This window comes from Rattus norvegicus, chromosome 7 (assembly GCF_036323735.1).
Source record: "Rattus norvegicus strain BN/NHsdMcwi chromosome 7, GRCr8, whole genome shotgun sequence".
NCBI lineage: Eukaryota > Metazoa > Chordata > Mammalia > Rodentia > Muridae > Rattus > Rattus norvegicus.
In genome coordinates, this window is record NC_086025.1 from 43,014,250 (window position 1) to 43,035,861 (window position 21,612).

Genomic DNA, 21,612 nt, shown 5'->3' on the forward strand with positions numbered 1-21,612 from the left:
ACTGGGGTTGTGTGCACTAGACCAATGGTTACGAGCATGTGCTCTTCTTGTGGAAGCCAAGTTTGGTTCTCAGCATGAAGGATGGGTGCTCTAACTGTCTATATATAGATCCAGGACACCTACCCTCTCTTCTGGCCTATGAAGGTGTTGCACTCACATGCATAAACTGTATAGAGTCACATGCATATATACATAATTTAAAAATAAGAATAACATCTTTAAAAGAAAATCAGTGACAGGGGAACCCTCTAAAAATCATATAAAACAAGGATTTAAATATCAAAAGAATTCTGATATCTTTGTTTAGCCATTTCCTTAAATTAACAAAGAATAAGTTAACTTCAAAAGATACTTTGTCTTCTAAAGGAGTTAGGCTAAATAATCTGTAGAAGCTTCTATATATTCTTGGTTTAGCTTCTAACATTGCATTTAAGATACATTGTCTTCCAATTATATAACTTGACAACTTAGAAAACATTAAAACCTGAAAGAATAGTCACAGGCTATTCTTGCCCTAGGAAACTGCATGTTGGTTAATAAATTCTATGCTCATTCCCCCTCTATCTGGTCTCACTATCCTGATCTGATGATCATTTTGTGTGTGTGTGTGTGTGTGTGTGTGTGTGTGTGTGTGTGTGTGTGCGTGCATGAAAACATCGTAATAATAATAAACCTCCATGAACATCTATAATTACTATAAGCATCAACTCAAAACAATAAAAACAATGAAAACAGATGCTTCTTGAATTAGAATTTAAACATCCTCTGATAATTGGCCTTCTGACTGGCATCTGTGCAACTCTTCTATCTACAAGTGAAATGAGTAGAGGGTTTTGTACTCTATAGTATACCCTTATTAATGTTGACAGTTGTGGGTGCAGTGAAAGCCAGTTTAGGATTCTACACGTGCTCTTTAGGATTACTGTGCCAGATAATATCATAATAGTGCAATAATAAGCTATTCAAATTGTATTCTCTGTCAACAGCACTTAAGCAAACTAAGGAATTCACAAGTCGAATCACCTCCAGATCTTCGATAATGTCGTGCAGTTGTGTGTCCGCCGTGATGAACGAGGTGAGCGGTGAATATATGCTGGAGCCCCTTGTTTTGGAGGTTGCATTTCCTCTCTCTTTACGGAGTCCAGGTGCTTCTGTGTGGCACACCTGTGAGGTAGGTTCGATGGCATCGACAGGCAAAAAGTCTACGAGAGAAAAGGCATCTTCACAACACAACTTTTCCTCTTCAACTGGGTGAGCATGTAGATTTCTTTGCTGTTTTCTGATGACTGAAACTGGAGACCCTGAGAAGTCTGCCAGAACACCGGCAGACGCGTCTTCATCCCCACGCCTGCTCTTCTGCACACGCTCGGACTCCCCCTCGCACTTGCTTCTGCTTTGCACTTTCGACTCTTTTGGCATTTTTAATACCAATCCGTTACTGTCTGCTCTTGACTGAGAATGACAGAGGTTCCAATGTTTCTTCAACTTCCTGTTTCTCTCCTTAGCCCCATGAGTGTTAGTGCTTGAGGAGTCGATGCCATAAACATTCAGACCGTATTTTAAGGACAAAAAGGAGCTTAGATAGCCTTTACCAGAACCCACATCAATTATCTGAAGAAAACAAAAGAATCAATTCAGTATTTTAGTCAGTTCGTAAAAGAAACAGTCCACATATTTTATTAGGATGAGTAACAAATATAATATATCATTTATATGATATATTTATTTTAATGTTTTGATTTCTATTAAAAAATCAATCATTGATCATTTTTTAATCCAAGATTTTCCAGTTCCAGATAGTATAGTAAATCAACGGAACAACTAAGGAACAGAAATAATATGGAAAAGAGGAAGAGAATATGTTTTTACCATATATGGCACTACTGTCTCTACAGAAAATTCCTAACAATATCTTTAGACATCAACAAAAATAACTGCTGTATTAAACAATGTGCCAAGGTGTTGGGACAACCATACATACTGTATCAACTGGCTATGAAGTTGTGTCCAGGCGTTCTTGGCTGTTAACTACTGTGCCAGCAGTGCCAGGCTAACAGGACATGTAAATGTGGAGAGATGAAGTGGAGGACAAATCTGCTTGAGTTAGATGGGCTGGCTGAGGGACTGTGCCAGCAAACAAGTGGGACCTCTGAAAGTCCCACAGTACAAGGTACACAGTAAACAGAGATTAACAATGATCCGACAGAACATATATAACACAACAGTAATGAATTTTGAATGTGAATGTTTTAAAACAAGACAATATAAACAATACCTAGCAGTAAGTTTAACAAAGGACAGAAGGCTCATGCACTGAAAACTATAATGTCACATAAAACCCTGAAAGGTTAAATAGATAGCTCATGTCATGAACCAACAATCCCCGTACTAAGAAGGCAGTTCTTCTCTTTCAACACACAGAGATCAAGGCGATCCTAACTGAGTCTAAAGACACTGAAAAATCATACACTACAAGTGCATGGGAATGCACCTATGAATAACAAAACTTTTCCAAAAGAATAAAGTTAAAAGATATTAATAGGGCTGGAGAGATGGCTCAGAGGTTAAGAGCACTGTCTGCTCTTCCAGAGGTCCTGAGTTCAAATCCCAGCAACCACAGGGTGGCTTACAACCATCTGTAATGGGATCCAATATCCTCTTCTGGTGTCTGAAGACAGCAACAGTGTTTGCACATACAGAAAATAAAGAAGTAAATCTTAAAAAAAAAAAGATATTATTAGTTCAACAATTAACAGGTTCAGAAGAAGGCTTGGTAGATAAAAAGATTGTCTTGCAAGCATGATGACAGAAATTTAAATTCCCAGAACACACAAAAAGTAGGGCAGGTATGAGACCACCTGTAAGCAAAGCACCAAGAAGCAGGGGAGGGGCCCGCCAGTGACCTGACTTGCCAATCTAAATTGGCAAGGTCTGAGTTCAACAAAACTGATGCTTCAACAAATAAAGTTGAGGCGTGACCAAGAAAGGTCCACCAAATATCAGTTTTGGGTTGTCACAAGCACATACATACATATATCATGCATACATGTGGAAGACACATACAAACATGGAGGCACACTACACATAAATACACATGCAAAAAATTAACATAAAACAACAAGGACCCAAACAGGTTAGTAGTACTTTAAGAACAGATATAATTTATCAGGGAAAGATTCTGGAAATAGACCTGTACTTGGAATATTAGGCAGACTGCCCAAGGATAAAATAATCTTTTCAATAAATAATACTGTGGTAAAGAAGTAGCTGAATGGGGGGAGAATAAACTCTGCATCTCACATAGGAAACAAATATTAAAAGTAGATCATGGGTCAAACTATAAGACTAGAAATGTACTTTGCAAGAGAACTGAAAAAAAACCTTTGTGATCTAGGTTTAGGCAAAGATTTCCTATACAGGACACAAAAACATGAATGACAGGACAGTTCGGATAGATTTCATTAAAAATAAAAGCTTTTGCTATTCAAAATACACAGTCGTCGTGTCCGTCCCCCCCCCCCCCCCCCCCAGGGCCTTGCGCTTCCTAGGCAAGCGCTCTACCACTGAGCTAAATCCCCAACCCCTCACAGTTTAAATTTAGAAAAAAGATACATTTTTACACGATTGCGTGTGTGTTTCCTTCTACCTCCTTCCGCCCAGGGGCTGAACTCAGGGTGTCAGACATGGAGGTCTGTGGCTTTCTCTGCTGCATCATCTCGCCAGCCTCTATCCATTTAAAATAGATAGTGAAATGGAGTAGGGAGGGGCTAACTATCGAGCCCCTGGTTGAGGGGCTATTGACAGTTGATGGTCGATAGGGAAGAAAGAGTCAGTTTGTTTAAGGTCTTTTTAAGGGTGTGACTCAAGCAGGTAAACCATGCTCCAGTGAGTAACTCCACATCCCTCAGTAATACAGGTAGCACAGGCTGAACTTGGGCTATAAAGAAATGTTGGGGGGAACAGAGAGGGGTAAATTACATACTTCTAACACACAGTGGCATAGAGCAAACATCATCACTGAAAGGGGAGGCTGAAGTACTAAAGCAATACGAAACCACAAACTCTGTAGCTCCATGTCCAGTATCTGGGCTTCGGTTTCAAAGGGCTTAGGTAGCTCCGCCCCTCCAACTTTGCTGCCTGAAATACCCATCTCTCTCTCAGACCGATTCCACTTCCTGTATGCATTCCGTCCTTGGCAGTCTTCCCACAGTTCTGACATTCCAAATCTCAGGCTGTACACAGTAACTCAGGCTTTACCTTCACAATGGTTTCTCTGGATTTCCTCACTGGGATTCTGACTCTGCCACAGTTGCCAGGTCTCAGTGACTGAAAAATCATGGAGGAAGAAAGCACCTTTCATGCCTCCAAAACCAGTACCACGTGACAACACTGTCAAATACAAGTGCCAGCTCAGGATGAAGCCTGCCCTGTCTGACCACAGTTTCAATAGGTTCTGTATGCTAAGATTGACGGCTTTCCTAGTACTGGCCTTCCAGGAATATTTTCTTTTCACAAGTTTGACCCTGAAGTATATGGAGTCTTGCTCTCTAGGCACCTGTGATGGCTATTCTTGGCTGTTGACTTGTTATTTTCTGGGCTTAAAATCCATAAATGGAGGGCACACTTGTGAGGGCCTTTTTGTTAAATAGAAGTGAGCAGATCACTTCTAATACAGACCTTTGAGATGTGAAGACACATTTTTTATTTGGATCTTTTTGAAGGGGAAGACCCACCTCTAATCTGATCCATGCCTTCTGCTTGAACCTTGGGGCTGGAAGAAGGAAGCTTTTTCTCTTTGCCTGCCTGCTCTCTCGCCTCACTGGCATCAGCCTATCTTTCAAGGATTCCAGTGCATACTGAAGACCAGCCTTTGCCTTATTCTAGCTTAGTGTGGCTCCAAGACAGATCTTCCATGAAGATTTAAGTACCGTGTGTAATCTCTTTGGTAACTGAAATAAACACAGATAGGAAAGCTGAAAAGAGGGGAATGGGGTGGGTGAACAACAGTCCAATAAAAGGTACAAGTAGGAAAGGAAACCTGACTGAGACTAAAAGTGGGTAAGACTTGTAAGGAAATTTCTTACCTGCTTTAAGCCACAGTAATCAGCAATACTGCAGATTAGCTCTGACATTGCCTGGACCTCATGAGATTTTTTTGTATTCATAAACTCAATTGCCTTCACATTTTCATCTGAACAAACATAAAGAAAATTAGAATAATGCTACGAAAGGGAATTTTAGTTGTCACCCGAAATTCACAGCTTTTAAATTAAACATAAAATAGCAAAAATTCTATTGTGTTATCTATGTAAATGTATTATTTTAACAGTTATGATTCAAATAGAATAAAACCCCACAGAATACACACTTATAAAATAAAGCCAACCCCTACACACCAATAAGAAAAATACCGCCCTACAAGAGCAGGTAAAGGCGTTGCCATTTCACTCTCTGTACTGCCTAACAGAGTGGCTACCAACACGTGATTATTCACACTCATATATAAAACTACCAAAGCCAAAATGCAAATTAAACTTCTAAGCTATACTAGCCATATTTAAAGTGCTTAATAGCCACGTGTGGCTATTTTCTACTGTATAGTGTATGGCAATTATATACACTAATTTATACAAATATATTATACACAAATAGTATTGCAGAACATATGCTCTGGCATATAAAGCACATATAACAAGGTAGTCATTAGCATCATTAGATGTGTGGGAACTGGGTGGTGGCAAGCTGAAACTTAGGGGTTGTGCTAGAAATAAATCTATCATGGTGTGGTAATGCTCACATGCAACATGCCTGCTTATAGGCTGAACCTCTTATTTCTTCAATGGGAAATGTAAACCTTACTAATAAGATGTTTCCAGGAGTAAATGGTTTTAATACAATGGCATTCTGCCCACAGATACCAGCCTAGAACACAGACAGACGTATATTCCCTCCATATACAGCTAGCTTTTGTCTCTACACTCTGATGTCAGCTTTCTTTCACTGGTATAAGACAACATCCATGTAAATCCTGGCGATCACATATGCTATTCTCGCTTAATACATAGTTCTTAAATTTTAGAAGGCAGAGGGAAGGCTAGGCAGACCATCCTTAATGAGCTTACTCAGTTATGGTCAGTTAGAAACTTCTGGGAAAAAGTACTTATGCTCTGGATACAATGCCAATAGTTGCTGAGGAACTCAATTACAGCCAGAACACCCTTACCCCGAGTCAGGATTTCCCAAAGTCTTTGTAATTTGTTCCAGTGAAACATGAACATGTGAAAATAATTTTGATTAAAATTCTTAGAAATAAAGGAACAACAACAACAATAATAATGAAAATATTGTATGAGAAAAGGAAGATAAGCTCTTCACAATGAAGAGTGTCTGTGGATCCGCTTTTTGCCTGGTAAGAGGACAAAATTACAGATGCCTTTCAGTGAGGTGCATGAGAAAGCAAGTAATTAGCATTTCTGTTAAACCTGCAAAGCTGAGATTAATCACAGGAATAATCAAGCAAACCCTCCTGGATGTGTCAGGTTACCAGGGCAAGATAAGCAAGAAGAAAGAGACTGAGGTAAAATTCTCAATGACAGGGATCTAAACATTGTATCTAAATGTCATGTATGAGCCCAGACTGATCCCTACACTGAAAAAAAACAGCAGGCTGGAGAGATGACTCAGAGGGTAAGAGGAGTTGCTAGTTTTGCAGAGGACACTGGACTGATTCCCTGACATGGCAGCTCACAACTGCTCAAAACTAGTTCAGACGCCCTTTTCTGATCTCTGTGTGTACCAGGCAAACACTTGTACACAGACATGCATGTAAGCAAAACACTCACATACATAAAATAAAAAAAAATCTAAAAGAAAAATATTTTTTTAAAAAAGAAGCTGTAAGTAATTTCTGCAATACTAAGACAAATTTAAATACAATCTGCTTATTAGATAGTATGACCAAGGCACAGTTAAAAGCCCTGAATAAACTGACGTGCTTCAGGATTTATGGACGTGTGCTAAAACACTTGAAGGCTAATACAGCATCTGTAACCGATGGTCAAAGGACGCAGATTTTAAAGAAGTATGTGTGTGGGTGTCCTAACGGCAAACAGGGAGGTTTTAACATGGCAAATCTAGGTCTAAAGTATCAGGATTCATGGCAGGATTCAAGCAATGTTTCTCTAAGTTTACAGCTTTCTAAAGAAAGTTGGTAAACTAATGAGAGTCAAAAGAGATAGCAGACAATAACGACCTTAGGAAACAGTAGAGGTCACATATTTTATCATTCATGTCATTAGAATTTAACCCATTTGTCTCTACTACTAAAGCTGGTTTCTCAGAATGAACCACAGCCAGATGCCACTACCTTTTACCTGGGGTAGCTACGACATTTTGCATATCTATGGACATGAGTTTAATCTATCTGGCCACTTGAGTTTTAAACTGGACAATCCCCACTTTCTGATACACTTCCCCCATTTCCCCAGCAACCACTCTCCACATTCTTCATAGTCTTCCCTAAGAACCAGCCATAGAGAAGCCATTATTCCACTGAAATAAAACTGAACACAGGTATTTTAACATCTGTAGTAACCCCATATAATATGTGTTTGTGTGACACTAACTGTGGTAAGGACACTCAGGGGCTAATACAGGAAAGAATATAGAGATCTACAAGTGTTCTTCATATGGGATTAGAGAATTTGCTCTTTTCAGTATGAATGAACTTACCCGGGCCGATAATATACAACAGTAAATAAACTAAGACAATACTGGACATACATACATAAATGAGCCACATAGTGCACCTAAGTACCTAAAAAGCCTAAGTTTACATCACAATCACACGTACCAGTTCTCTGTTCTGTATTTACTCGGAGGGCTGTAAGCAGCTGCTCAGAAGGAGTGCACAGTCCCAAGTTCTGCACAGAGTAGTGTTTCGCAGTGAGCACAAAGGCTTCCACACTCAACAGCTTCTGAGAGGTTTCACAAAATATTTTGGGGAGATCGATGAAACCTAAAAAAAGGACATAAAAGATTAGCAACAGTTATGTTTAAGATTTTTTTTTAAATAGCAAATAAACAACTGGTATTTCACAGCAACTTACAATATTTTAACTCGCAATCTGCATTATTTCCAATACTTCCTTTGCATTTGTTATTTAAACCATCAGCCTCCACAGAACCTGGTTTTAGCATTTTCTCCAATCATGTCTTTAAAGAGCAAATTAAAATTTGGTCTTTTGCTCTTTCCAGGAGCAACAGCAGCAGAAGTCTCAAGTCTGAAGCGTAATACATTTAATTTATGGACTGTCTTTGGGACCGACAACCGTGCATGTTAAGGCGCCAGTCTTTACAACACCACTGTTCCTTATTCCCGTTGAAAACTATTGCGCAGTCATATTCTTTTATGTGGTCGTCAAGAAACATCAATTTGTCACTGAAGTTTCTTTTTCTTTTCTTTCTAATTTATACACAGCAGTTTATAAATCCTTAGTGACTAAAGCAGTCCAATTCATTTTTAAAAACTTACTCAAAGTGTAACAAAATAAAAGCTGACAAAACTGAAAAATCCAGTGTTAAACAGGTGTGCAAAGCATTCGCTCTGGGGAGCACACACTCTAGGGAAGAACCTGGGATGCTACCAGGACCAAACAAACACCCTAATGTGGACGCCACCATCCACCACGTCTCGTCTATTAAAAAGAAACACAAAGAAAACTGTTGCTCTTTGACAAAATTTGATAACAATATACATGTTATTATCTTCTGCACATACATACTTTGTAAAACTAGTATCTCTTAATTTGGTGTTATAATGTGAGCTATATTTATTATTCAAAAGAAAATAGCAGAGATGTGTAATTTCAACTTTGAACCCATTAAACAGGAAGTAAAACCACAAAGTTACTATGGTGAATTATTTAATATAGATTTTGTGACATTTTACAAGCTGAATTTATTGATGCAGCCAAAAGTAATAAATTCTACATCAAAATATTTAGATATGATGGGGGGGGGCTCAGTCACTATTAAGTGAGGCTTTCAGGTTTAAGAGCAGTCTCAACATCTGCGGGTTCCAAGGGAGCAGTTCCTTACAGTGCAATGGAATGAGAGTATTAAGTCGCAGTGAGCAGAGGGGCCATTATAATCGTCAGTTATGGGACAATGTTGCCAACAGAAAGAAATGTGATGTTTCTGTTGGAAAAGTAAATATTTAAATCAACTTAGCTATCCTACTGAAAATTCTTGAAAAGATTCCAGTTTGACTTGAACTAAATGCTATTAATTTGCTTTTAATTACAGGCACCCCAAATTTGGGATATTGGATGCCTAAGTTAAAGTGTTTTCAACAATAGTTAATTTTTAAAGGATCATTTATCCTGGTTCAATCTTGGTTTATATCTTTAGAGTTAAAAATGTATTATTAAACATTCAGTATATCCTAGCAACGGGACCAGTTGACTCGGTCCAGGGTTCCACAATTTAAAGTTTTTTCGATCACAGAAGTACAGCTGAGGTAACTTTCTTTCCTTCTTTGGAGAGACTCAGTTTGCTGCTTTTAGAGATTCATAGAGAAGGAGAAAGGAGAATGACCTTTCCTTTCTTCTGTGATCTGACAAGAGAAGGCCACAGGCCAATGCTGATGTTCAGGTCCTCACAGCGCCTTGTGTCCGTATAATCAGTTGGTAACTGCAGCCAGGAGTAGAGAAGCTGCAGTGCAGTGGAGCCTTAGTTACTTCTTAGCTGAGCGCAAACATTTCCACCCCACAAAGAAGGACACACTTTAAAAATCTGCCAGCTTGCTACACCTGCAGTCTGCAGCTTGACTGGTTTGCTTACAGCGCCCTCTACTGGAGGTTCCTGATCTTACTCCAGTGTTGCTTCCATTGCTTTCTCTGTGCAGTATCACTATCCCAGGGCTGGGTCTTGTAAGGGAGCCTACAAGGTCACATGTAAAACAGATTAGCTGAGAGCTGGAGAGCCGGCTCAGTGGGTAATGGCAAGGTGCCTGTAAGAAGGACAACTGGAGGCTTTCCTCAGGCCCCTTGTGGTGGAAGGACCAGAACTGACTCCTGCACCTTGTTCTCTGACTTCCACAGACTCATGAAGGTAAGGTAAGCTATGTAGACATCCACACCCACACACACACACACACACACACACACTCTCTCTCTCTCTCTCTCTCTCTCTCTCTCTCTCTCAATGTAAGGTATAAAAACAATAACGACTTAGGAAATGAGATGGAAAAGAGGCAGGAGAGGTTAGTTTTGAAACATGATACCAAGACACCTCTAACCTGCTTTTAAAATTTCTACCAGATACCAATGTATACAGGAAACAAGAGTCAAACACACAGACCACAAAAACCTTTAAGGAAAAATGCACAAAGCTTTAAAACTAGAAATAAAACCAATGAATGTATATTCTTAATTAAGATTTCAAAACTATCTGTTACCATACTTGAGTCTCCTATAAGACTAAACGAGACGAGTCCCATCAGGCCCCATTGCTGAGATGTGCTGGATGTTTAGTACTACATGCCCGGCAGGGTTAGACATTTTACCTGTCACCTGAGCAAGCTCATGTCGCTCTTATGTCATTTGCAACAGAAAAATCTAAGACTGATTCAAATGTGCACGCACTGTCAGGGCAAATGAACCAGGACAGTCGGACTTTACACTCTGCTCTTAGTCCCCATGTTCCGTTAGCATGCCGCACCAAGTAAGCCAATAGTGGCCATTGTAATGGCCCTGACTATCTGATCAGGGCTGGCCACTTCTCTGGTAAGATATTCCACACTTGCTTATTTTTGTAGCCACTTTATTTATTCCTCTTAATATTTCCCCCTCCACGAGACATGATCTTGGTTCCAGGGATTAAAATGTAATTTGGACATAGGAGATATTAATGTCTCTGAATAGACAGTAAAATACTTGTGTGAGATTTTCTGTGGTAGCTACTAGAAACAAAGAATTACTACTGTCGCATGTTCAGTTGTAAAGCAAAAGTACTTTGGGGTTGGGGATTTAGCTCAGTGGTAGAGCGCTTGCCTAGGAAGCTCAAGGCCCTGGGTTCAGTCCCCAGCTCCGAAGGGGGGGAAAAAAAGTACTTTGCACACAGCATGAATGAATGGATGATGGATGGATGGGTGCATGCATGAACCACAGCATATTTCAACGCACTTACTATTGTAGCATCATCAACTACGGAATTCTCCTAAGCCTCCGTAGTGGCTTGATCACTGAGGCCACTATGAGGACTTCAATAGCACCACTCAGCCTGTTAGGGAAGCATAAAACCTCGTTTCAGCCTGAATGCTGACAATGTTAGTGCGAGACAAGAGTGATTTAGATCATACCGAACACAATATAAGATACAAATATGTACTAGTTACAGACATAACTGCGATATAGAGGTTGGGGAAATCATTAATCACACAGGCGATGGACCAGAATTTCAGGAAGATGTTGACAAGAGTATCTTCTTGATAATTAACTTCACAATGATATAAAAATATTTTTTGTATTTATTTCTATAAATATTCTTTTTTAAAGATTTATTTATTTATTTACTTATTTATTATAAGTAAGTACACTGTAGCTGTCTTCAGACACACCAGAAGACTATAAATATTCTTATTCCTGCTGTATCTTTCTCTTTTCTAACTTCCTGTGTTGATCAATAAATCAATAAGTAGTAAATTTCATTTACTATTAAAAGGTAAAAAACAAATCTTTTTATCTTTTGCATTCTGTGTGCCTTTAATTCATGTCCAGCTAATCATCTAGTCTGATGTAAAATTGTCTTTCATTTGAAAATTCCTCCCCATCCCTGCTATGGATCAAACCCCATTAGTTCCAGCACTGCTCAGCCTCACAGTAGTCTCTCTTTGGATAAAAAGCACAGTGTTTCCCAAGTGGTGGATGAGTTGAGAGTGTTTTTTCTAAAAAGGAAATTTTTATCCCATGAAAATATAATAAAAAGATTTTAAGGCTTTGGCTTCTTCAATAGTTGATTGCACGGTTTAACTGTTAATTGTTTAGTAGCCAAAAGTTAAGTCTGCCTTACTAAACTTTGAAAATGAGTTGTGTTACATCCTACAAACTTTGCAAATACCCATCATATTGCAATGTACCAAGAGAACAAATATAATACACATTCTTGCTTTTAAATTGAATCAATCACAGAATCCAATTGTATGCTAGGATTTATTCTTTTTTTTTTCTTTTTTTTCTAAACAACTCTAGCTTAATTTATAGTTCCATATAAAATGAAAAATATATTATTTAAACATGCAAGCCATGCTTTTGGATGAAATAATTCGTATTAAGAAGGACTGACATGCAGATCCTTACCACATCAGCATTGACACCATAATGAACACAATAAATACAGTCAATCATTCTAAAAGCATCTTCCCATTGAACTACATTACGTTTGAAAATGAAATTAAAATTAAAACTAGAATTAACCATAATAGTTGAATTTAAACATTCTTTAAATAGCTTAATTTGTTCACAAATTATACAATGCAACACATTTAGAAATGCATTTGCTAAATAAAAAAAATAGACAAAATGTAAAGTAATTCATGGAAGGCTGCTTCAGTCCCCACTCAGATGGCATGAAGACCCTCAAAACCTGCGCATACTATAAAGAACAGGGAGGGGTGGAAAGGTCAAGGATCCTCTACCCTCGGGTGAAAGGCAGCTGAATACAGTAGCCTCCTTGTCTTAGGGGACTCCTGCAGTGGGAAAGGACCACACCCAACTGAGGAAGAGATGTTTACTCAGCTTACAATACCCATCAATTACATGGGAACTGTAGCAGTCAGGTCCCTGGAGGCGGGAGCTGAGGCAGAGGCCACGGAAGTTAAATAAGGCTTCTTAGGCTCTCTCTAGGGCTCCATCAGCCTGTTCCATCCCCAGCCCAGGGGAGCACTGCACACCCCAGGCTGGCCCCGCCCACAACAATTTTTTTTTTTTTTGGTTCTTTTTTTTCGGAGCTGGGGACCGAACCCAGGGCCTTGCAATTTTTGAATAAGAAAACTTCCCGCAGACTGGCCTGCAGGCCAATCTGATGGGAGTACCTTCTCAGTTAAGGCTTTCTCTTCCCAAATAATTCCAGTTTGTATCCAGCTGACAAAACTAACCAGCCCGCTCCCTACACTTCTAGCTTGTGGGAGAGAGAGAGAGAGAGAGAGAGAGAGAGAGAGAGAGAGAGAGAGAGAGAGAGGGGGAGAGAGAGAGAGAGAGTGTGTGTGTGTGAGAGAGTGAGAGAACCCTTGGGAAAGCTGGCCAGCCAGACTAGCCAAATGGCAATCTCCAGGTTCAGCATGAGATCCTGTCTACCATGCCATGTGGGGACCCATCAAGGATTACACTGGACATCAATCAGGTCTTAACACACATGTACCCCTCACAAAAACATACATATACACATGTGTGCACACATACCACAAACCTACATGTGGAAAAGGGTGTTTTTTTTTTTTTTTTAAGTGAGGAACAGCTTGACTGTTGGCCAAACAGTAAAAATTTCATTGCATAGAATTTGAAAGATTAACTGGAGAGCAATGCCAACAACTGAGATACATGCGTGTTTTTATGTTGTAAGAGTAAAAATACTCTGTGGCTAGTGGCAGTTGCTGGTTGCTAGCAGATGAGGCCACATTTTCCTCAGGGGTACAGCCATTGGCAAGTTGCTCATGCTCCAGTAAATAATGCTACACTCATATTCATACAAGCAACGCTAATTAAACCCAGTGGGACACACACACATATGAATACACACACACACACACAAAGACATTGACGTAGAATGAAGGCTAATTGAGAAGAAGAAAGTAAGGAGTTAAGCAGGAGAGGGAGGGAACAAAGCAAGGTATTGACCGGTGAATATGATTAAAACATATATGTACAAAATGTTCAAGATAATTAAAAACACCCTTTATATGCTAAAATAGCTTAAAGATGTTGAAGACTTATGTGAAACACACAACTAGATTTGAGAAAACAAAAGCTGCATCTTGTGCACATCACACACACGTGGAAATACATCACATACATGTGCATATGTGCATACCAAAATTATCCTCTGGGCAATGCTCAACACATAGAACTTTCTTGTCCTCATCTGGAAAAACTATAATAATTTAACTCTTAAACTGCTGTTAATGAGAGAAATGAGAATAAAATTCCAGTTTGGCTGGACTTCATCTGTTGTTAAGGTAGATATGGTTCCTGCTTTTTACAAGTTTATGTACCAAATTGTCAACGCAGAATGCTGTGGGAGAATAGGGGTGTCCAACTTTCCAACAACCAAGAACAATTTCAAAGAACCAATATTTCTTAAGTTCTATCTTTAAAACACGCCCCACACCTGCACCCTCGTGGCACTCTGCATTTACTGGATGCTTCGGGGATGAAGTAAGTTCACTAAAGTTGACAACACGTGGAAAACCTGGAAGCCAAGCTCAAGCACTTCCAGGAGCTGGTGTCGTTCCATTGTCTATTTCCAAAAACAGAAATTTGGTAAAATCTACGTTTTTGGAGGGTATGAACCTCCAAAGCCTAGAAAACATCAGGGCGCATAACTGATACTGAAAATACATAGTTTCAAGTGAACTAGCGAGCATTCAAAACTTTCGCTATCACCATCCCTCATCCACAAGACAATCTTCCTTGTTCTGATTATAAACAGACTCTTATCCAGTCTTCCAAGCTCACACTTCAACCTTGTATTGATCGTCCCATAGTCTTGATGTTTTCAAAACTAAACTGTTGAATCACTAAGTGAAGGGACGTCTCTTCCCTGGGTTGACTTCCTCAAATTGTGGAACTCTACCCGCACCAAGACTAGAACCCAGAGGGGACCCCGCCCACCCTCACTATTCAGATCCCTCCAATTCCCCTCCTAGGGAGAGCATCATTCAAGTCCCGGCCACTTCCGCCTAGTTCCACCAGGGGGCGCACTGACAGCCGCCCCGCCCGCCCGGCCATTCACCTGATCCCGCCTCTGCCTCCCCCAGGGGAAGCGTCTCGTGCAGCTCGGCCTCCGCCGCCGACTTCCTCAGCGTTGCCAGCACGCTCTCAGGGGGCAAGTCGACCAGCTCTTGCCAGATCGACTTGGTGTAGAAGTCCACTGTATGCGCACTGGAAATGGCCAGGGCGCCCCTTAGGAAGCTCAGCAAGTCCTGTAACGTGGCGTGCAGCGTGGGCAGGTCCGGGGCCCTGGGGAGAGGGCTGGCCGCCGCCATGACGCTCGCCCTCCAGGGCTGCAGGTGGCGCCAACATGGCCGCGCGACCCCCTCTCTCCCCGGAAGCAGCACAGGCCGAAGCAGTCGAGCTCCGAGCATGCGCTAGTTTGGGAGATTGATTGCTTCTGCCTGGTGACGTATTTTGTCGGCGTCCACTGTAGTTCTACTAACCCGGTGGTGTAAAATGGCGCCCGGGCGGCCGTCTTCGAGGTTGCGGACCGGAGGATTTGCGGCGCGTGGGGAAGGGACTCCTCAGGTCAGATTCGGAAATCAGAATGGGAAACGCAGGACCTGGCGGCCGAACCACCAGCAAGCCTTCCTAGGGAGCGTGCGCGAGGGTACGTAAGAAGACAGCCGTAGTGGAATCCTCGGGCCCTCGGAATCCTAGGTGCACGATGGGTCCGGGCTTGGAAAAAGGCTTTAGGACGTAGACCCGGTCCGGCTTAAGATCGGGGTAGCCATTCCTACGCCTGCCAAACCCGAGAGCTTCTCAGTCCTTTGCATGGGAGAACCGGACGGTGCTGTCAACTTGAGGTTTTTAACGCAGCTCTTTAGTTTAAGCGGAAGCACGGAGCGTCTAGGGGGTCCACTTGTCTATGAGCATATAGGCATACTTGCATCTGTATTACAGCAAAGGAAAGAGAGAAAGATCAGGTTAAAAGTACACTGTACCAAAGCCCTGATAAATAAGAAAAAAAAAAAAACTACACAGTAGCCCTCTAGTCTCATAGTGCTGTCTTTCCTAGATTTGTTGTCTTATCTTTTGTAAGGCTTCTCAATGCACGTCAAATGGTAAAGTATTTTTGTTCGATCAAATAATAACTGACAGGTGTTCAGAAAGTTATACAGTATTCCCCTTTTTGTTGTGTTTTATTTTGGAAAATAAGTCATTAGTAAATTTATCCAAGGGAAAAATAACCGATTACCCTACCTTATTTTTAAGTATTTACTTAAGACTCTGGTGATGTTTTATATGAAATAAAGAAAATGTAAGCTGTGAATACGATTGTAAGTTCAAGCTGAGCAGTAAAGTTTAGTTTACTGTACTTAGTTTTTATGTGGTGTCTGACAACTGTTAGCCTTATATTCAGGTAAAGGGCCAGCTTGCTCTTCAGTGAGTCATTAAATGTGTTGCCTAACCTAAATTTTAAAGCAAAGCCAAGCAATTCTACCATTTGGATATAATGTAAAAGAAAAAAAAATCTTCGTTTATTTTTCACTTCCTGTTAAAGTAATTGTGACTGAGATCTTTCAATGTTAGGACAGGGTTTTGCATTTCGGAGAAAACTGAAGATCCAGCAAAATTACAAGAAATTGCTGTGGAAGGTAAAGAAGGCACCAGCATCACAGGGATCCCAGTTCGAAGATCATTACCCAGAGCATCTGAAACACCTGTATCTAGCTGAGGAAGAAAGACTCAGAAAACAGCAAAGGAAGGTGGACCTTGCTCTGTCAGAAGGACAACTTGACCAGCCTTTGCCTGAAGAGGAAGGCAACACTGAGCAGGCTGTGTCTGAAGAACAGTCGAGTGTTTTCCAGCCTCAGCCAGAGGAGCCGAGTACAGTAAAGTATGCACTTTCTTCTTTGGAAAGTCTTCACTTTAAAGAATGTTTTATTAACTTGTGTAAGAATTAGAATTTTTCTTAACACACTTTTCAAGTCATGTAATAATATTTCACGGAGTCTCCCCTTTTAATGTTAAATGACTGAAGTAGTGTAGTTGAGCATAGATGGTGAAAATATGAAATGAGAATTAATAGATCTGAGTTTCGATCTACCTCTCAAGAACAAGTAATACAATTGGACCATAATTAAGCCCAGTTATTAATGTATAATTTGGGGTTGGGGCTGGGTTTTATGTTACAGATCTGTAAGCCCAATATTTAGAAGGATGAGGCCAGACTATTACCAGTTCCAGGACAGCATGGGCAACATAACCAACCAGACTACAAAAATAATGCAAGCGTGTAGCCGTTGGCACTTTGGATTATAAAGCTAGACTTTCCATGATAGTATACCAGTGTCCTCTCTATGACTATATACTATGACTTTATACTGTGAAGGATAGTATAAAACTATTTGAGAGCCACCATGTCCACCATCTTGCACAGCCCCAACCCGGATCATCTTGTCAGATCAATGATGTTCCTAAAGCATTTCATGACGTTTTGTCATGTTCATTTATATCAAGTATTCTAAAACATGCTTGATGTTTGGTAACTTTATGACTGCTAACTGCTGTTCTCTGTATTTTAATTTGCATTTTCTGCAAAGGGTACAGGAAATAGGTTACAGTTAATGAAAACCAAGCAAGGCATGATTTTATAGGCCTGTAATCGTCTCAGAAGGTGGAAACGGAAGATTGTTGTTAATTCAAAGATAGCTTGTCCGTAGTAAGAGTCCATTCTATGAAACAATAAAACTGTTAGCATGTGGATGTTTTCCTGGATGAGTGCTGGCTCATTTCTGTTGACCCCTGTACTGAGGAGGGTGAGCACAGGAGGATCCAATAGTTAGAGGCTAAGCTGGAGCAGGCGGCGGGTTTCAGGCCAGCTGACACTACTTTATCTTAAAACAAAACCCTTTGGCCACTTTGATTTGAGCTAGTTTATAAAACTTTTGCTACATACAAGACAGAACTGTTGTCTTTCAAAGCTGAGGCAATGATTGCACGTACAGGACATATGCAGGACCAAGCCAGGCAAAATCCCATCATGGGCTGCAGAGGGACTCACAAAGTATCATATCTAGCTTTGGAGATTTTGACGATTGATGGTTGTTGGGGAGGGAGAGTCCGTCTTCCTCAGACATGCCTGAGAGACTACCCGTGCTCCAGTAGATGGCTCCACACTCATGCACATGCACTAGATGCACATGAGAAGAGGAAATGGTGCGTAGGTTTGAGCAATAATACTTTGTATGAATGTATATAATTCTCAAACTGAGAATTGTTTGTGTTGCAAATAAGAACTAAGTATATAGTAGGGGTAAAGGAAGAAATGAGGGTTGGTTGTGCTTTGTTTTCTGTAGACTCTTCTGTCATGCAGTAGTAGATGGGATAGGTAGATCCTTGGAGCTCATTGGCTAGCCCCCTGGTTTGTGAAGAGCCTCAAATACAGTGGTGAGCAGTCCCTTAGTCTCTGTACATGTCTCTACACTATGCCCAAACCCTTAGGAACACTCTTGTGCATGAGAAGTAGAAGCGAAGAATGACACTCTCACACTGAAGTTTTCAAATGTAGGTAATAGAAGGAAGCAAAAAGCCTATTGGATATTTTGGGCTAGGAGATCAGGACTGTCTTGGTAAGGACATTTTGGAATGGTGGAGCAGAAATAGGATGTCAGAGAGTCAAGGAGTGAGTGAGAAGTCATGACCAGTTTATTCTTCATGCAGAAATTTACTATGAAAAGTTAAACATTATTAGCTGGCCAGAAGATAGACTTTGGTAATGGAAGACATATGCACTTATTTTTAACCAGGGAGCTGTTAAAGTAGATTGTAGTTATGACAGGAGAAGGTGAGACACAGAGAGAAGGAAGGTTGCTACTAAGTGACGTAACAAGTAACACTAGTGACTTCCCTTTCTAAGAGCTCAAGGTGCTTCAGTGTAGAGCACTGCAAATGCAGACTGTCTAGGAGGGATGGCTTGTGGTAAGAGGAGGAGACAGACACAAGGACGACAAAAGCAGTCAGATTGAGGTTTATTTATACCTCAACTTTTGTTGCATCTGGTACTTCATTTTCCACCTGTTATTAACAGTTTACTATCCATCCATCTGTGTGCTAAGTATTTCTCCCAGAAATACCCATTTACCATCCTTTGATCTGTAATCTTGCCTGTACTATAGTTTTAATGTCTTATTTGGACATGTCCCTTTTGCTGTTGTAGTTGGTATTGGTATTTTTCTTCAGGCTTCCTTCAGTTTGTATTAGTGAGGTTTTTATATATAAATACTGGATTTGACACGGTATCATTTTTTTGAATGGTTTAACTTACCTGTCTTAATCTATCTTGCAAGTTCTGTGACTTTTCCAAAGAAAAAGAGAAAGAAAACTTCAAACCAAAAGGCACAGGAAGAGTATGAACGAGTACAAGCGAAGCGTGCTGCTAAGAAATTCGTAAGTCCTACTTTGTGGTTATTTAGCCATGTTTCTCATTGGCACATAATATTTATTGTCTGCTTTAATACTTATTTTATGCTTTACCTAATAGACTTGTAGAATTGTACAATTTTCAAAGTCCTTATTTGGTTCAGACGATCTTAGTAGGTCAGTGATAAGATTTAAAAAACAAGCAAAGAAAATGTTGCTGGTAAGTAAATAATATGAGCATCTGTGACAATGTGTCTCAAACTGGGTTCTTTTGCAAGTTCCTTAGAATAATCTTATATGCTGTAAATTTGCATTCTTGAGACCTAAGTAATCAAAATATTGATAATTTTCTTAATTTAAGAAAATTAATAAATAATTTTCCGATATTTCTTGAGGCAGGGTCTCACTATGTAGATCTCGCTGGCCTGGAACTCAGAGATCCACCTGCCTCTGCCTTGTCCGTGCTGGGTTAAACACGTGCTCTGTCACATCGAGCTTCTTACCCTCATGTAAGTGTGGAACAAATACATGGTTGCTGATTTGAAGTAATGGGGTGTGGCATGACGAGCACTGGAGAATGTGCTGATAAAACCAAGCTCTGCCACCGAGGGGTCCCCAGCTAGGCTCTTCTTTATCACTGAGCTTAGTCTTTGGATGTCAGACTAGCAAAACAAACTGAGTTTTTTAGAAGAATGACATGTGCTATAGTTTCACAAATTGCATATAAAATTCCTTGCTAATTATAATTGGTTGTAATTACAAGTAAGTGTACATCTAATGTTTGGTATATCATGTTGAGGCTCCCTGGACCAGAGATAAAGAATGCACTTAGTCCAGTACAGCATCTTTTCAGCTGTTACAGTGAAGTAGTAAGAGTGTTACAGTGCTCGTTAATAGTGGATCTGCAGAGCCCTTACCGTTTTGAATCATAGTCCTCTATGCTTGGACTTGAATTTTTATTATAACAAGTGAAATGAGCATCCTCGTCCTCGAATGGTGAAACTCGTGTCTAGCAGAATGTTTTGCACTTATATAGTAGGTAGGTAGTCAGCATTTTCTAGGTTAAATCTGTGAATTAGTTAACAACAACAAAATAGAAGTACAGTTCTGGAAATGAACTTTTTAGTGTTACTAGGATATTAACAGTTAACCTCTGGAAAGGACCCATTTTTCTTTTCTTGGTAAAGAACTAGAGGGCTAATCGTTAGTGGATTTAAACAATGAAATTATTAATTATTTGGCTTCTCAGTGAAATTGTTAAAGGCTCAACTTCCCTTTTACATTATACAATGCATAAAGTTCTGCCCTGGTTGTTATTCTGTGCTATCCCTTATACCATTATGATATTAAAGCAAAGAGGAAAACTGTCCGTTCCCCTCTTACACAATATAAAAGACAGATTGTCAAGGCTTGCAGAGTGACAGCCATTTCAGAACAATTTCTGGCCTGTATTTCCTGTTTATGATTAATGAACACCAACTGTGTTTATGATTGCAGGAATTCGAAATGAGAAAGCAAGAAAGAGAAGAGGCTCAAAGGCTCTACAAAAAGAAAAAAATGGAAGCTTTCAAAATACTGAGCAAAAAGACTAAAAAGGGCCAGCCTAACCTGAATTTACAGATGGAGTATCTTCTTCAGAAAATACAAGAGAACAGTTGAAGTGGAGACTTTGTCTTTAAGGATTGAGTCCTGACTGACTGTTGCCCCCTTTTGTATGTGTATCGGGAGCCTCCTAACGGTGAACTCTTGTTGACATCAAATGGATTGCTGAATTATTTTTTGGTTTTGTGAAAGATAAATTTATATATATATATATATGTATATATGTGTGTGTGTGTGTGTGTGTGTGTGTGTGTGTGTGTATACATATATATATGTATATATACTGCATAAAAAAATGACTTTATCCTGAAGATCTTTAAAAACTCCAGTGGAATTTGTATGAAATAAACTGCTTTGAAATAGGAGATTTGAGCTCACAGTGAGATGTTTCAGTGATGTGAACATGTTTCCATTGCTTACTGGAAACTAACTTTAGATCCTTGCCTGGCCTTGCAACTGGACTAACAGTAACCTATGTGGTAGCTGTGGGAGTTTGGGAGTTTGAGGTAGGGTTTCTGTGCAGCTTTATATCTCTGCCCTCAAAACCCCCTTGCCTCAGGCAGGAGGACTGGGATTTCAGACCTGTATGACCAGCCCCGATAGATTATTTAGTGTTTAGTTCATTTTAATTACAAGGGAATTCCAGAGTGACTCA

The 21,612-nt window shown here is 40.1% G+C and overlaps 2 protein-coding genes across 8 annotated transcripts in view; one reads left to right on the plus strand and one right to left on the minus strand.

The window, feature by feature from the left end:
• Positions 1–15,361, minus strand: part of Mettl25 (methyltransferase like 25) — an 80,677-nt gene extending 65,316 nt beyond the window's left edge. For 3 of the 7 annotated variants that reach the window (XR_010052971.1, XM_039079101.2, XM_063263470.1), the window contains exons 1-5: positions 15,010–15,361; positions 7,853–8,017; positions 5,085–5,191; positions 4,258–4,326; positions 1,024–1,611 (exon numbers count right to left, since the gene is read on the minus strand). Coding sequence is in view for 6 of the 7 variants with exons in the window: in XM_039079101.2 (XP_038935029.2) it covers positions 1,024–1,611; positions 4,258–4,326; positions 5,085–5,191; positions 7,853–8,017; positions 15,010–15,361 (1,281 nt within the window). In the remaining variant the exon portion in view is untranslated. Of the gene's footprint in view, positions 1–1,023; positions 1,612–4,257; positions 4,327–4,733; positions 4,950–5,084; positions 5,192–7,852; positions 8,018–11,190; positions 11,284–15,009 lie in introns of those variants that run through there. The other 4 variants (XM_039079105.2, NM_001108089.1, XM_063263472.1 and 1 more) reach the window with 4 other exon arrangements.
• Positions 15,023–21,406, plus strand: Ccdc59 (coiled-coil domain containing 59). Its single transcript, NM_001108090.1, is given in 4 exon segments — positions 15,023–15,600; positions 16,524–16,830; positions 19,283–19,382; positions 20,853–21,406. Coding segments are annotated over 4 exon segments (723 nt in total). The 5' UTR covers positions 15,023–15,446; the 3' UTR covers positions 21,015–21,406.
• Positions 21,407–21,612: the final 206 nt, after the last annotated feature.